The following is a 13,917-nucleotide window of genomic DNA, read 5'->3' as shown; positions in this document are numbered from 1 at the left end:
AAAGGTGGGCCACCAGGAACTCACCAGAACCACCTCGGAGCTCCGGGAGCTGAAGACTTCATGGGTCCAGGTCTGTCCAGGCTCAGGGGAACGGTCCCCCTTTCGGTGCAGCTTCAAGCCGACCGTGTGGTGCCCCATGGTGTTCAGCAGCTGGGTCACCTCACCAGACTGCAGGTTGTCAAAGTAGATGGTGGCACCCACAATCTGGTCCCCTAAGTAAGGAAGTGCAGCGATCAGCTAAAGACCGGCAGGTCTCAAGAAAGCACCACCTAGCAAGCACTAAAACTGACTCTCCTTTGGAATATCATGCAGGTGTGGTATTGCCCGTTCATTGTACAGATGAGGAAATGGTAGCTTAAAAGGCCAACTATTTTACACAAAGCTGCAGAGTTGGTGAGGGGAGCAGAACCAGATCTGAAGACAAGGTCTCCAGGACTCCTCATAATTGCCCCCCCCTCAGATTCACAAGCAAGACATAGAGTAGGCAAAGAAGAACAGGGCTGGGGTACTGACCACGCTTATGCTGTTGGACCCAGGCCTTCCACAGCCGATTGCTTCTGCCCTGCCCTCCCGCCTCCCGTCCTTCCCTTTAGTAACCTCTCTCACCCCCAGTCACTATCTTGGGGAGACTCACCCTCTTTGACCACCCCAGTGCGGGCCGCCGGGGAGTTCTGCATCACTTCCTGTACAAAGACTCCATCGTCCCTCTGGGCAATGGTCAGCCCGTGGGAGCCACTGCCCTGCCAGTTAGGCAGCAGCAGCTCCCGGGTTGTCTCCTCTTCCTTCTCCATCTGGGATGAGGTGAAGAAACAAGAACTCTGGTCATGGGGGACACGGAGGGCAGAAGAGCATGAGAAAGCCAGAAACCTTCGGTGCTATGCACACCCCGGGAATGGAACCCAAGCGCCATGCCCTTGCTCGCTCACCTGCCAGGTGAGGGTCTCCTCGGGGAGAAGGGTGATCTGTCCCATGTTTTTCCACTGTGGAAGTTCTCCCCAATGCACAATAGAGAATATAGAAAGGGGGTAACCGGCCCTTTGACCCACCCAGGGCCAGTTCCAAATACTGCATCAAGTACCCAGCATCCCCCATGCTGACCTCCATCCCTCTGCACCATCCCACCTACCAACCTTTGCAGGACTCTGTTCAGGAGCAAATGCCTTGCCAGGAGCCCGCCCCTCCTTCTTCTCTTCTTCTGTCAGTCTCTGTCTTTTTGGGAATCTCGGTCACACAACCTAGGGAAAATTCCATCATGATGCTCACATTTGGCTTTTCAAAACCTTAGTGAGCTGCCACCCAAATGACAGAGAGATGCTTTTCCCCAGGCCAGGCCAAAATGACAGTCAGGTCCCCACTACAGTCAGCAACTCCATGACTCTGAGGCCTGTTGCCGCAGAAAACGAGGTGAAAGGAAACTTAGACCAGGTCTCCCCCACTGGCTGCATCCTCCTCGCTATAGGACTCTTGCCAAGGACACTTGACCTTCTGAACCTATGTTTCCTTGACTGTGAACATGGAAACGGTTAAGAGTTCCATACAGACTGAAAGAAGACGGCAGCTGGTCCACGGAGGTCCCAGGACACACACACCCCATTCATCGTTCTCTTTAATAGCTGGTACCACTTTATAAGCAGAGAGATTGAGACTCTGAAAGGCCAGCTTGCCTGGCGTGCACACAAAGAGAGGGATGGCGCTGATGCCAGGCTCCAGCCTGTTTCTGTGGGTCTTTCTCCTCTGCCACATTGAGTCTCCCTTTCTCACCAATGCAACTGTTCTCCAGGCACAGATGGTGCTCCCCCCACCCCGCTGACACTGGCTCCGCATCTCCCGCCTGGCCCTCAGGACCAAAGGGAACCCTTTCTAGTTGGAAGCTCCAGAAACCGTGCTCCTAGTAGTGGCCCTAAACAAAGACAACCCCAACCTACCAGGCTCCCAAACCCAAAAGACTGAAGTAAAGCTGAGCCCAGCTCAGGCCCGCGATGAGTCAAGGCCCATGTGGTTGCCCACACTGGGCCCTGAGCCAGACCCCATAGGAAAAGGCATTCCTCCTTGTCACCGGGTGAGTTTTCAGCTGCAGAGGTACCCTGGGAAGGCATCCGGAAAGATGGTAGATATAGTGATGAACCACAGCCACCCACACAAAATGGCACTGCCCGCCATCTAAAGCATACCTGTGAAATTGTATGAGGGACTCTATAAGTTGTGGTGAGCCTCACCCAAAGCCCCACCCTGAAACTGTTTACATCCAGAAATTAGTCAACCAATCAATAAATACATGCATACTGTTCACCTCCTGTATGTCCAAGTCTGTACCAGATACTGTAAAGGATACCAGGCAGGGGCAAACCCAGCCCAGCCCAGCACTTAATTGTACACTGCATTCAACTGTTACCGCCCATCACTCATGCATCCTCTAGACATTTACTGAATGCGCTCCCTGAGCCAGATACGGAAATTTAAAAGACTTAGAGGCCTGTCCCGGTACAAATGATAAGCAAGGACTCTGGGTGTGACCAGCTGGGCTCCACAATGTTCCAGAAGTCTTAAGAGGCTTCTCAGGGCAATGGAATACAAATGGGGCATCCAGGGTGCTAGAACTGGCCTCTGCGAAGGGACTGTGGCTCTTAGAAAATCCGTGGCACTTAGCAGGTCCAGTTTCAGGCCGATACCAACATGGACAAAATATAAACACAAAAGCTAAACCCCAGATCCCCACACCTGTTCTCAAACTCGACAAACTCATAAATGCAGTATTTACCAGGAGCCTGCATGACAACACAGGTGCTGGCTGGAGTGTGAGCACAGACAGGAGAGGGGCCTGCCGGCACAGGTTTGAGCGAGGGAAACACCCCCTCCCTTCCCAGCAGGCAGAAGAGGCCACCTGAAGACGAAAGTCATACTGACTCTTCCCAACTTGAAACTGGCGCCTGCTGCCCCTGCCCCGGACCAACACTGAGAAGCCAGCCTGGCGGTCAGACGCCGGGCAGAAGCAGGGAAGGTAAAAGTCTCTAGCTTGGACCTCTAAGAACCGAAGCTGCCCCTTCAGGTTTCCCCAGTACCCCTGGCTTCCTCCTGGTGCAGGGCCCCTAGCTCAGCCGCGCACCCTGGTGCTGAGCCAGCAGAGGAGAAAGAGCCAGCTCACTCACCCACACAGCGGCCCCACCCTCCCCCCTTCCACGGTGAGTCACCGCAGTCTGTAGCAACAGCTCCAGACATGCACAGGGTCACGCCTAAAACCTCGTCAACTCGATGACTCCTAGGCCAGGCCCCCAAGTACCAGAGGGCCTAGGGCTCCCCACTTCTCTAGACTGAGCCCTAGGACAAGGGTCTTTAGATGCAAAAGTACTGAGGACCAACAGGGACTTGGCATAGGCTACCGAGAGGAGACGTAATTCTGCAAAGTTCTCAGCCACTGAGAACAGGAACCACTGGATTCATGCTATAAAGTTTGGCCCTGCTCAGCTCTGTTATCCTGACACAGTCAGGAAGGGGTCCCTTCTTATCAAATCTAGGCCTGAAAGGCATGGGATGCATAGGAGAGGTGAGAGGCCATGGTGGGAGCGGCCTTGTTTTCGGCTTCTGGGCCCCAGCTCTTGGTCAGTCCTCCACCAAAGGAGCCTGTAGCAAGCCCAGATGTGGCTCCCTCCCCTTCCACATAGTCAGGCCTCCAGGGAAATCCAAAAGAAGGTCTTTGGGGGTTGGGGGAATTCTTCACAATTCACTCATCACAAGCCTTTGGGGCTTGAAGAGAGTCAAATGTGTGCTCCCAACATGGTGGTCACTTACGGCTATTTAAATTGAAATGGATTAGTCTGGCATAGTGATACACACCTATCATCCCAGCACTCAAGAGGGCAAGCAGGAAGGTCTAGAGTTTAAGGGTGGCCTGAGCTACATGAGAACCTGTCTCCAAAAGCCAAAAATAAAATAATTTTAGGCAGATAGTTAAATTATTGTGGTATTTTCCCCCTAGGGAAAAAGGATGAGCTCAGAACTCTTGCTGCTCTTCCAAAGAGCCTGAGTTCAGTTCCCAGCAGCCACGTCAGGCGGCTCACTACCACTTAGAACCCCAGCTCCAGGGATCCCATGCTCTCTAGCCTCCATGTACGCCTCCACATATGTGGCATACACAGGCCCATAAGTGTACACATAAATAATTAAATTTCCTTTTGCTGTTGTTGATGTTGTTGTTGTTGTTTTTGAGACAGGGTTTCTCTGTGTAGCTGCCTGGCTGCCAGGCCGGCCTCAAACTCAGAGATCTGCCAGCCTCTGCTGGGATTACAGGCGTGTGCCACCACCACCTGGCTTAAAGTCATCAGTCCTTTTTTTTTTTTTTTTTTTTTTTTTGAGACAAGGTGTCACTATGCAGCTCTGGGTGTCCCAGAACTAACTCTGTAGACCAAGCTGTCCCCAAACTCACAGAGATCTGCCTGCCTCTGCCTCCCGAGTGCTGAGATTAAAGGTCTGCACCACTATGCCAGGTGCTCCCAATTTAAAATTATTTTATAATTGTTTATGTTCACATGTATGTGCATGTGTGTATGTGACTGCAGTGCTCATGAGGCCAGCGGTGTCAAACCCCTCTGGAACTGAACTTACAGGCGGTTGTGAGTGGTTCACCGTGGGTGCCGGGTGCCTGAACTTGGGCCCTCTCAGACAGTACTCGCTCTAACCACCAAGCCATCTCTCCAGCCCTGTGGGGTCTTTTTTTCCCCCTTTTGTGTTTTGGTTTTTTGAGATAGGGTCTCATATTGTCCAAGCTGATCTCAAACTTGCTGAGTAGCTGAGAATGAATTCAAACTTCTTCTTTTTTTTTTTTTTTTTTTTGTTTTTTTTTTTTTTGTTTTTCGAGACAGGGTTTCTCTGTGTAGCTTTGCCCCTTTCCTGGAACTCGCTTTGGAGACCAGGCTGGCCTCGAACTCACAGAGATCCGCCTGCCTCTGCCTCCCGAGTGCTGGGATTAAAGGCGTGCGCCACCACCGCCCGGCCGAATTCAAACTTCTTGATCCCCCTGCCTCCACCTTCTGAGCTCTGAGAGTACAGCGGTGTAGTGCCACACCCATCTTGAAGTTAAAAATGTAGTTCCAGTAGCCACATCACAGGTGCCTGGTAGCCACGTGTGGCTGCCACTGCCGTAGTTAGACAGCAAGGGTATGCAAAAGTTCCCCTGCACTGGCTGCCACTCACACACCGGGACAGGAAGGCACACAGAGGTAGACTAGGGAAGTGTGAAAGCCCTAGAGCTCAGATCTGCTAGCTCCATTCCTGTGGCCCAGCAGATGAGCTTGGCAGCCTTTGTGATGAGAAGCAGCAGGCTGGAGTAGAGAACCCCTAAGGCTTCTTGGAGGACAGAAAAAGAGTGAGGCAATGAGGGTACTCTAGGTAAAAAAACAGAAAGGACTCAGGGATAGAGAACAGCTCAGGCCAAATGCCATGACAGAATGCCCCATCCTGCAACTCAAAACCACAAAAACCCACGCAGCAGCAAGGCTCTGCATGTGCCCGCCCGCTCCCAGAGGGTCCATACTGAGCAAATCCAGAAGATGTCCAAAAGCAGAGTTCCTGGCCAGGGTGACTCCAGAAGAGCATTCTCTCCCCTCTGTCAGCAGGGGACTAGGCCTTTTCTTTCCTCTCCACAGATGAGAGCTCAGGGCAATTGCTGCTGCAGCGACAGATAGCCACTGTCTTTGTCAAGGTGACAGGAACTGACACACACACTGAGTCACAAGCCCTAGGGCCTCAGTAACTGAATGGGCCAAATCGGAAGACAAGGCCTCCACTAGAAGAGCACATGGCAGCAGGCCTGCCTAGCACAATCTGCACACAGAGCGGGATACTCATGGGAGAAAGAACCCCCCTGCATCAGGGAGGCCCTCAGTGGCCAAACCCTCCAGGGCTGCAGCACCCACATGCCCTAACTAACCTGCTCTACACACAAGGCCAGGGACAAGCAGTTTCCATCCCAAGAACATAATGACTCAAGGCTAGGATTAGAGACCTCGGCCAAAGGGAAAGCCCTGACACTCAAAACCAAGCAAAGGGTTGGAGAGCCATAGAAGGGAGACACACCCAGAAGACTGCCATAAACACTCCCCAAAGAGGAAGAGAAAGCTGCGCGATGAAGGAAACCCCGCCATCACTAGTTAAGAGAAAGAATTCTGCTGAGCTGGACTGTGCTGCTGACATCCCATGCTTAGGGTCCCATCTCGTATACAAACAACCCCGGAGGGAAACAATTAACGACCTTATTTTAGAGATATGGAGACAGGCCCCAATCCAACAGTCACGACCTAAGCAGAGAGACCAAGACACAGATACACATATGGGATGAGACACAGAAACCACTGAGAAAGAACCAGAAGGGAAATACGCAGACACAAGCCCTGTGCTGGAGCAGGCCAGAGTGGGGGCCAGAGGGGAGCACCCACCAGATAATGGAAAGAAGCCTCCCCGATTGTGCCCCACCAGCCTCATGATAGCCCCACCTGGGCGGAGTCGCAGGCACCCCGGACCCAGCATTGAAGAGACCATTCGGGGTCTCTTTGAGGCTGCGTCCCCAGAGGTCAGGAATCCCAAGCTTCCCAGAAGCCGGAACTTCCCAGAACTTAGCTCTGGATTTCTCTTGGACTAGTATGTAAAGACAAGGGGAGAATTTCTTTCTGGCACTCAACGTGAGCTTGATCGACAAAACCCACATAGTAGACGAGAACTGATTGCTGCAAGTTATCCTCAAACATGTGCCACAGCATGAGGGCGCACACACAAGTTCATAAAAACATACTTATATCAAAAAAAAACCATACTAATAACAAAACAAGAAAAACAAATGTTTAGCAGAGCAGGCCTAACGGCATACATTTGTAATCTCAGCACTTAAGAAGCTGAGCCAGGAGGATCACTCACTGCAAGTTCCAACCCATCCTGGGCTACATAGTGAGTTCAAGGATAGCCTTGCCTACATAATGAGATCCTACCAAAACAAACACACACACACACACACACACACACACACACACACACACACACACACACACACACAAAAGACTTTACAGGAATGGACCTTGTGTCAAGACAGGAATATCTCAAGTTTAGGCACTCGAGGCTACTTAGGTAGACATGAAGGGGGCACCCTCAACTTTCAGGAGAGAACAATCAAAGAGAATTAGACCAACAAGACCCAGATGGCCTGGATATTGGAGGGATGTTCAGAGAAACACCTAAGAGGAGACACACACACACACACACACACACACACACACACACACACACACAGGCACAGGGAGACCCTTGTTGGCCTCATCACCCACCCTTCCCAGCTCAGTCCTCGGGGGTGAGCTTTATTGGCTCTCAGCAGATACCTGTCGCCTGTTCTCCTGGTCCCTGGGTCCCTGGGTGTGCACCTTCCTTTCTGTGTGTGTGCACCTTTCTATGTGTGCACCTGCCAGGGTTAGGCCGTGCTACCTGCCACAGAAGGAGAAGGCGGTGCTGACCCAGCCCATAGCTCCTACCCGGAGGAAGTTTGACTAGCCTCCTCACTTTAGCCTCCGACTCCCCATCATGCTGGGGTTTTTGTTCACCGACCTCTAAAGCAGCCACCTGCCGATCTCTGCTGGGATTAAAGGCAGGTGTGCACCACCACGCCCGAGCCCCAGGACTGCTTCTTGATCTCCACCTCCACTTCTCTCTACTCTGGTCACATACATCCCCCCCCCCACACACACACACACCAACTCTTAGAACAAGCCACAGGGCCCCAAGCTCTAAATTCTCACTTCCAGCAGGGATAGTCCCTCTTCTTCCCCTGTCCAGGAGACCAGGAGGGACTCTCCACCTCTCCTAGTGACAGAGACTGAGGACAGCATTATATTTTCCAGTGGGAAGTTCCTTATCTGGCCACAACATCCAGGAAGATTTGGCCTTAGACAAGACGGCTGGGATTAAGACACCACCTCTGAGGGCAGTGTCCTATGGTTGGGGAGCCAAGGGGAGAAGCATCTTGAGTTGCCTGGGGGGTAGATTACAATTTAGAATAGACCCTGGGCCCCACCCAACTCCCTGGTAGGTGCTACATGTTCGCCCCCCAGTGGTCAGGCCATGTAGCGAAAAGACTCAGGGCCAGGTCTTCAAAAGGCAGCAGCTACACACACGCACACGCACACGCGCGCGCACACACACACACACACACACACACACACACACACGCACGCGCACGCGCACACGCACACGTACACACACGCATACACGCACACGCACATGCACACGCACGCGCACACACACGCATACACACACACACACACACACACACACACACACACACACGCACAGCCTAGCCAGGACACGTAGCCAGGATCAGCTCCAGGCACTTCCCCTTCCCCCAGAACCTCCGCTCCAGCCCCCAGGGACCAGGCAGGATGCCGCTCCCTGACAGGCTCTGCGATGCTTTGCTGCTCAGCTGTGAGGACTCCCAAGGCTGCCCTATCCTTCTCGAAGGCCTCCAGACACAAACTTCAAGCCCTGGACCCGTTCAGGGCAAAGGAGCTTACTTCATTCCTTAGCTGCAGTCTCTGTACCCTGACGGTCGGTCGGTCGTTGCCTCTGCCCTCCAAGTCTCAGGAGGCCAGCAGAGGTGACACATCTGGGCCTAGCACAGTCTGAGCGCCCCATGAACAGCCAACAGGACAGCCTCTCACAGGCAGTAACACAAACTTCACTCAAAGACGCGGAGGCCCCAGACCACAGTGGAACAATGGCCCCTGGTGCAATGCAGTGACCGACCCAAGACAAATCGGTTGAGCCTTAGCCCCAGTGGAAACTGGGGCTCAGAAGGAGAAGGGGAGCTTCGTCAAAGCACACCCAGACATTCCTGTAAACGGTCTGGGGAACTACCACCCCACCCCCCCAGGCCAACTTGGACAAACTCAGGTATGGATGACGCTATCTTCAGGAAGGCTTCCGAAAGCAGCCAGTGATCAAATCCAGGGAACTGCCAGTCCCTGAGAGCCTGGCTGACACCAGAAGGGGGTAAAGAGGGCAGAAAGCCCTAGACACTCACCACCGCTGCGGCCCAAGTGTAACGCGTATTCTAAATTGACAGCCGCCTCCCTTCCTCCGACCTACGTGAATACAAGCACGTGGTCAGCCCATCCCCAAGGAGAGAAACTTGGGGGCACCCAGGCAAAGAGCCCTTCAGAAGTCAGACGAGCTCTCCCAGTCTGCCTCTCTTGCCTGTCTCCAGGCAGTTCCCAAGTTCTGAAAAAGGCAGTGACCACACCCCAGCGCCCCACACACTCCTCCACTCCCACAGCTTTACCCCGACTCCTCAGACCAGCTCCTCAGGCTCCGAGTGGTGTGCTCTGCCAGAACCCGGCAGGCAGTTCCAAGTGGAGCTGAAGAGTCAGGCGTGGGGGGGCTCTGAACCCCTAGGCAGAGCCTCCGTGGATCTGAGGTGACCCGGGGGCCCCAAAGCTCATCCCGGCCTTGACTAACACTACTCTTCCTCCACAGAGCTCCTTAGTTCACGCTCTCTCTCTCCTGCCCTTTCCTGGACCTGGAGCCCCACCCTTGAACCACCGAGTCTGGCTAGTCCTCAGCTCTGTGGGGTGCTAGGCCAAGACCCTTTGCGTTGCTGCTGACCTCCATATTATCCACACTAAGCCTTGAATGACTCACACGTCTCCCTGAATGTCCTGGTTCTCTTAGCAAGGTCCCTTTGCATAACCTCTTAGGGACAGGAGATCTAGAAAGGAGTTCAGACACCTTCCAGATGTCATCCCTATCAGCACCCAGGGCCCCCCCAGCCTCCATGCTCCCAGGTCCTTTCCCACACTCCCTTGCCCCATGTCTCAGCTCAGAGCAGGGAAGTGCCCTTAAGTGAGGGGTTCCCTTTCCCTCACAGTCTGCACACTCTGCATCCCAGATGCAGGCCTAGCCCTGTAGGTTCTCAAGGTGAGAGAGGGAAGCTAATGGTTCCTTCAGCTTGGGAAAGTGAAAAGAGACCCACCCTACCCCAGGGAGTTCCCTCACGGGGCACAACCAAAGCAGTTCTGTTCACCTAAACTACTCTCAGTAGGGGTAGAGACCCTTCAACATTCCCCACGGCATCTTCCTGTCTGCCCTACACACACACACACACACACACACACACACACACACACACACACCTATGAGGACGGTACCAGCTGAATCCCTGGATCCTGTGAACTCAGCCCAACACCTATCATAGGTTAGGCTGCTGTTAGAAAAGGACTGCCGTGGAGATGGTCCCTTTCATTGACGTTAAATTTTAATGGGAGACTGTTTCAAAGCCATTTATTGGGAGTCCAGCAGTGTTCTGGGGACAGAAGTAGACCTCTGGGGTCCTTTTTCTCCTGGGAATTCCAGGTCACTCTCCAAGGACCCCAACTACCTCAGGAAGCTTTTCTACAGATGACCTCCCCAGAACAGGAACACTGAGAATACAAGCACCCCGGGAGCACCTCGTGGCCTCGAAGACAGCTCAGGGCCACACCCTGCCAAACCAGAGAGCCAACGCAGGCCCTGTTCGTGCAATCTTCTGTGCTCAGACTGTGCAGAAGTGACAGAGGGCGAAGGCAAACACGCACGCGCGCGCGCGCGCGCGCACACACACACACACACACATACACACACACACACACACACAAGCACCCGCGCGCGCGCACACACACACACACACACACACACACACACACACGCACACACCGTTAACACTCTACGTTGTCGGGGCCCAGTTTGAGTTGTAGGACATCCCCAGGTCCCCTCTAAGAGTCTTCCAATGCTCGCCGCCAAGTACAGCTAGCCCTGCTGCCAACCCAGCACCACCAAGGTTCTGTGTTCCCCCCAAACCCGCCCTGGCACTGGAAGGGGCTTCTGGCCAAAGGAGGCCCAGGCCCTTGCACACTGCACATCCCCTCCCTGCATGGGAAAGCCTTACATAACACAGCTCTCTGCACACACCCTAAGCATGCTGCCTTTCCAACCCCACAGCAGGATCTCGCCCCCCGCCCCCGCCCTCTCCGCTGGCTCACACAGCAAAAGTGGAGGGTTCCAGAGAGCGCAGTGAAGTCCTTCACCTACGCCCAGCGCTCTGGCCCCCACCGCCTACTCACTGCCCCTTTCCCCCTCCCTTTTGCCCCTCACCACTCCTCCCCCCCCCCCCGAATTCTGGTTTGAATTAGTCACCGGCTCCAACCACTACATTCCTCAGGCTGCTGGCGTCTAGCCAGGCGCTGGGGCGGGGGCCATCCCGCCCGGACGAGTTTGGGAGTGGGGTGGGGTGGGGAGAAAGCACCGCCTCTAGAAGGAGCAAGGGAGGTTCTGGGGACTGAGTCGCTTGCACAGCCCCCCTCCCCGCCCACTCCAGCGCAGGAATCTCCCTAATTATGTCCCCCACCCCCACTCCCACCCATCCCGCAGGGAGGCGCGCTGCAAACTTCCAGGCTCCGACGCCCTGGAGGAAGAAGGGAGTCTTCTGGGTCTGGGAACACGGAGGGGCAAGACTAGGGCGGGGCGGCTGAAGGGGAGCTGCTGAAGGCGCCCCTAGGAGCCAGAAAGGGAGAGGCTGGTGGTACAGAGCAGGGTGGGGCTGAGGGGACTCCGGACGCGGAGTTCGGGGCGGAGGTGTGGAGAGCCGCGAAGGACAGCAGAGGGGGTACGCGGTGGAGGGGCGCCGGAGGGGCGGGAGAACTGCGACGGGGATCTCGGAAAACTTTTCCAGTAAACATGGAATAGGAACCCAGCAGCGCTCCGAGCCACCGCCCCAAAGTGAAGGGGTGGGACAGGGGCCACCAGGCCAGGAACGCTGCGCCCTGCAGAGCAGTTGGGACGACAGTCCGCCCACAGGAAAAAAACATAAAGCGCATCAAAGCACATATCGAAGCGATTTTCTAACTTAGCCCGACTTGTGCCCCAACTCCGGAGGAGAGAGCTCCACTCCCGAAGCGCGACGCGTCTCCTGCCCCGGCAGCCACAGGCGGCCGGGTTTGCTCTTAACTGTTGGAACCCTCGCAGTGACACTACCGCAAATGCACGTCGCCCGAGTCCCTCCCTCCCCTGGCCACCCATGCCCTAGCTCCAGACCGCACTACCCTGCGCTTCGCTTCCCTACCTGCGGGCTCAGTCCCAGGACGCAGCCATAGCCGGCGTAGGGCCCGAGGTCGCAGTGCTGTGACTGCTGGCGACGGCGAGCCCCAGTCGGGGCGGGTCTGGCAGGGCGGACAGTGCAGTCCCCGCGGCAGAGCTGCTCCAAGTGGCCGGGCCCCCGCGCGCGGAGGCGGCTCTTGTAACTCGGGCGGGTCTGCCCCGAGCTGTGGGGAGAGGGCGGGGCCGGGCGGGGCCCGAGCAGGGCTGGGACCCGAGAGCGAGACCAACGCTGAAGCCACCCGGGAGTGGGCTGGTGAGGGGAGACTGGCGAGGGGGCTCAGGGACGAGGAGGCGTCGCCTATTCCCTTCCCCTATCCCATCTATTGCTCCTGTCCCGGGTCTGGATCTTCCCACCCCAGGTTGAGCAGTGTGTGCTTCCACCGGCAAGAAATTCCTGGAAGCACGCAAGTGCAGGGGCTCACCCTCGCAGTTGGAATTCAGCGTCAACCCCTTCTGCAGGAAGAGCCAAGCAGCTCAGATGATTCAGCCTCGACCTCCAGCCTCAACACAGACCTTTGAGCTTTCTCCCAAGCTTAGACACTTCAGTCCCAGGCCCTCGCCTCCTGTCTTGGTTCCCAAGCTTCTTGCAGCCGCACCCATTTCTCACCTTCAGACTTTCTCAAGGCCCTCTCATCTCCTTCTACAAAACATGCTGACTCTTCAGACTCAGACCCCAACCCCTAGAAATGGGATCACCTCTGCACCATATCACGGTGCTGTTCAGCCAGTGCCGCGACCCCAGAGTCAGGCCTGCAGCCCCTGGACCAGTGAGTCACGAGGCTGCTCACCCTCTTCTGCAGACACTGTCCCCATGCTGTTTGGGGGTTTTGTTGTTTTGTCTGGAGGGCAGCAGTCTATGTAGCCCCGGCCGTCCTGGATCTGGCTAGACCCCGGATAGCCTCACAGCTTCGCCTGCCTCTGCTTCCCGGGATTAAAGGTGTGGGCCACCATGCCGCACTAACCTTGGGGAACCCAACATGCAGCTTTTTCTTTGCCTCCTCGGTCTTTCTCCTGCCCCGCGGCCCCTCCCCCATATTCCCATTTGCAAGTTGTTCAGCTCCCCAGTTTACGGCCATTTCCCACAGCCACTTCTAACTAGATGTGGATTTTATTAAATGCTTAATGACGGGGTTGCAGGGACCTTCTGGCTACATCCTCCCCACACACCTCCCTTTTTCTTCTTCCCCAAGAGTTCTACCCTCCCTGGCAAGTGGCTCCCCAACTGCCCACTCCAGTTTCCCTTCCTTTCCAAATGCCCCAAGAGACCTCAGGCTGGAGAACCGAGACCTTGGCCTGAGGTAGGAGCTCCTTCGCTCCAAGATCATGAGTGGGCTGGTGCTGAGACCAGCCCTGCCCTGTCCTCTGAAATGGCAAACATGTTTACAGGCTAAAAATATCAGGCAAGTCTCCTGCCAGCCCTGGGGGCTGTGTCCAGGTCCAGTTACCACACAGGGTACAGGCGGTGGGGGGGAGGGGACGCAACAGCAGGGAGCGACAGACGACAGACACGTATGATGGACGCGCCAAGGTGGAGAAACAAGGCAGAAATTCAGACAGGCATGGACATGTAAAGACAGGCAAAGCAGAGAATTGGCCACTAACATTCTCTCTCTCTCTTTCTCTCTCTCTCTCTCTCTCTCTCTCTCTCTCTCTCTCTCTCTCTCATCTGGTGACTCAACCCTACCAGACATCATCACGAGCACACTGTCTGTCATAGGCTCAACCTTAAAAAAAAAAAAAAAAAAAAATCCACGCCTT

General features: G+C 55.0%; 1 protein-coding gene across 8 annotated transcripts in view; it reads right to left on the bottom strand.

Annotated features, from left to right (window-relative positions):
• Positions 1–12,286, bottom strand: part of Ahnak (AHNAK nucleoprotein) — a 129,851-nt gene extending 117,565 nt beyond the window's left edge. For 4 of the 8 annotated variants that reach the window (XR_013047237.1, XR_013047236.1, XM_076559245.1 and 1 more), the window contains exons 1-4: positions 12,125–12,286; positions 1,131–1,235; positions 635–791; positions 25–212 (exon numbers count right to left, since the gene is read on the bottom strand). Coding sequence is in view for 6 of the 8 variants with exons in the window: in XM_076559245.1 (XP_076415360.1) it covers positions 25–212; positions 635–791 (345 nt within the window). In the remaining 2 variants the exon portion in view is untranslated. Of the gene's footprint in view, positions 1–24; positions 213–634; positions 792–1,130; positions 1,236–9,052; positions 9,231–11,045; positions 11,092–12,124 lie in introns of those variants that run through there. The other 4 variants (XM_006995222.4, XM_076559230.1, XM_076559234.1 and 1 more) reach the window with 3 other exon arrangements.
• Positions 12,287–13,917: the final 1,631 nt, after the last annotated feature.

The sequence above is a fragment of the Peromyscus maniculatus genome, chromosome 1, assembly GCF_049852395.1.
Source record: "Peromyscus maniculatus bairdii isolate BWxNUB_F1_BW_parent chromosome 1, HU_Pman_BW_mat_3.1, whole genome shotgun sequence".
Lineage (NCBI taxonomy): Eukaryota > Metazoa > Chordata > Mammalia > Rodentia > Cricetidae > Peromyscus > Peromyscus maniculatus.
Note: the sequence above shows the minus strand (reverse complement) of the source record. Positions and strands in the feature narration are given on the sequence as shown.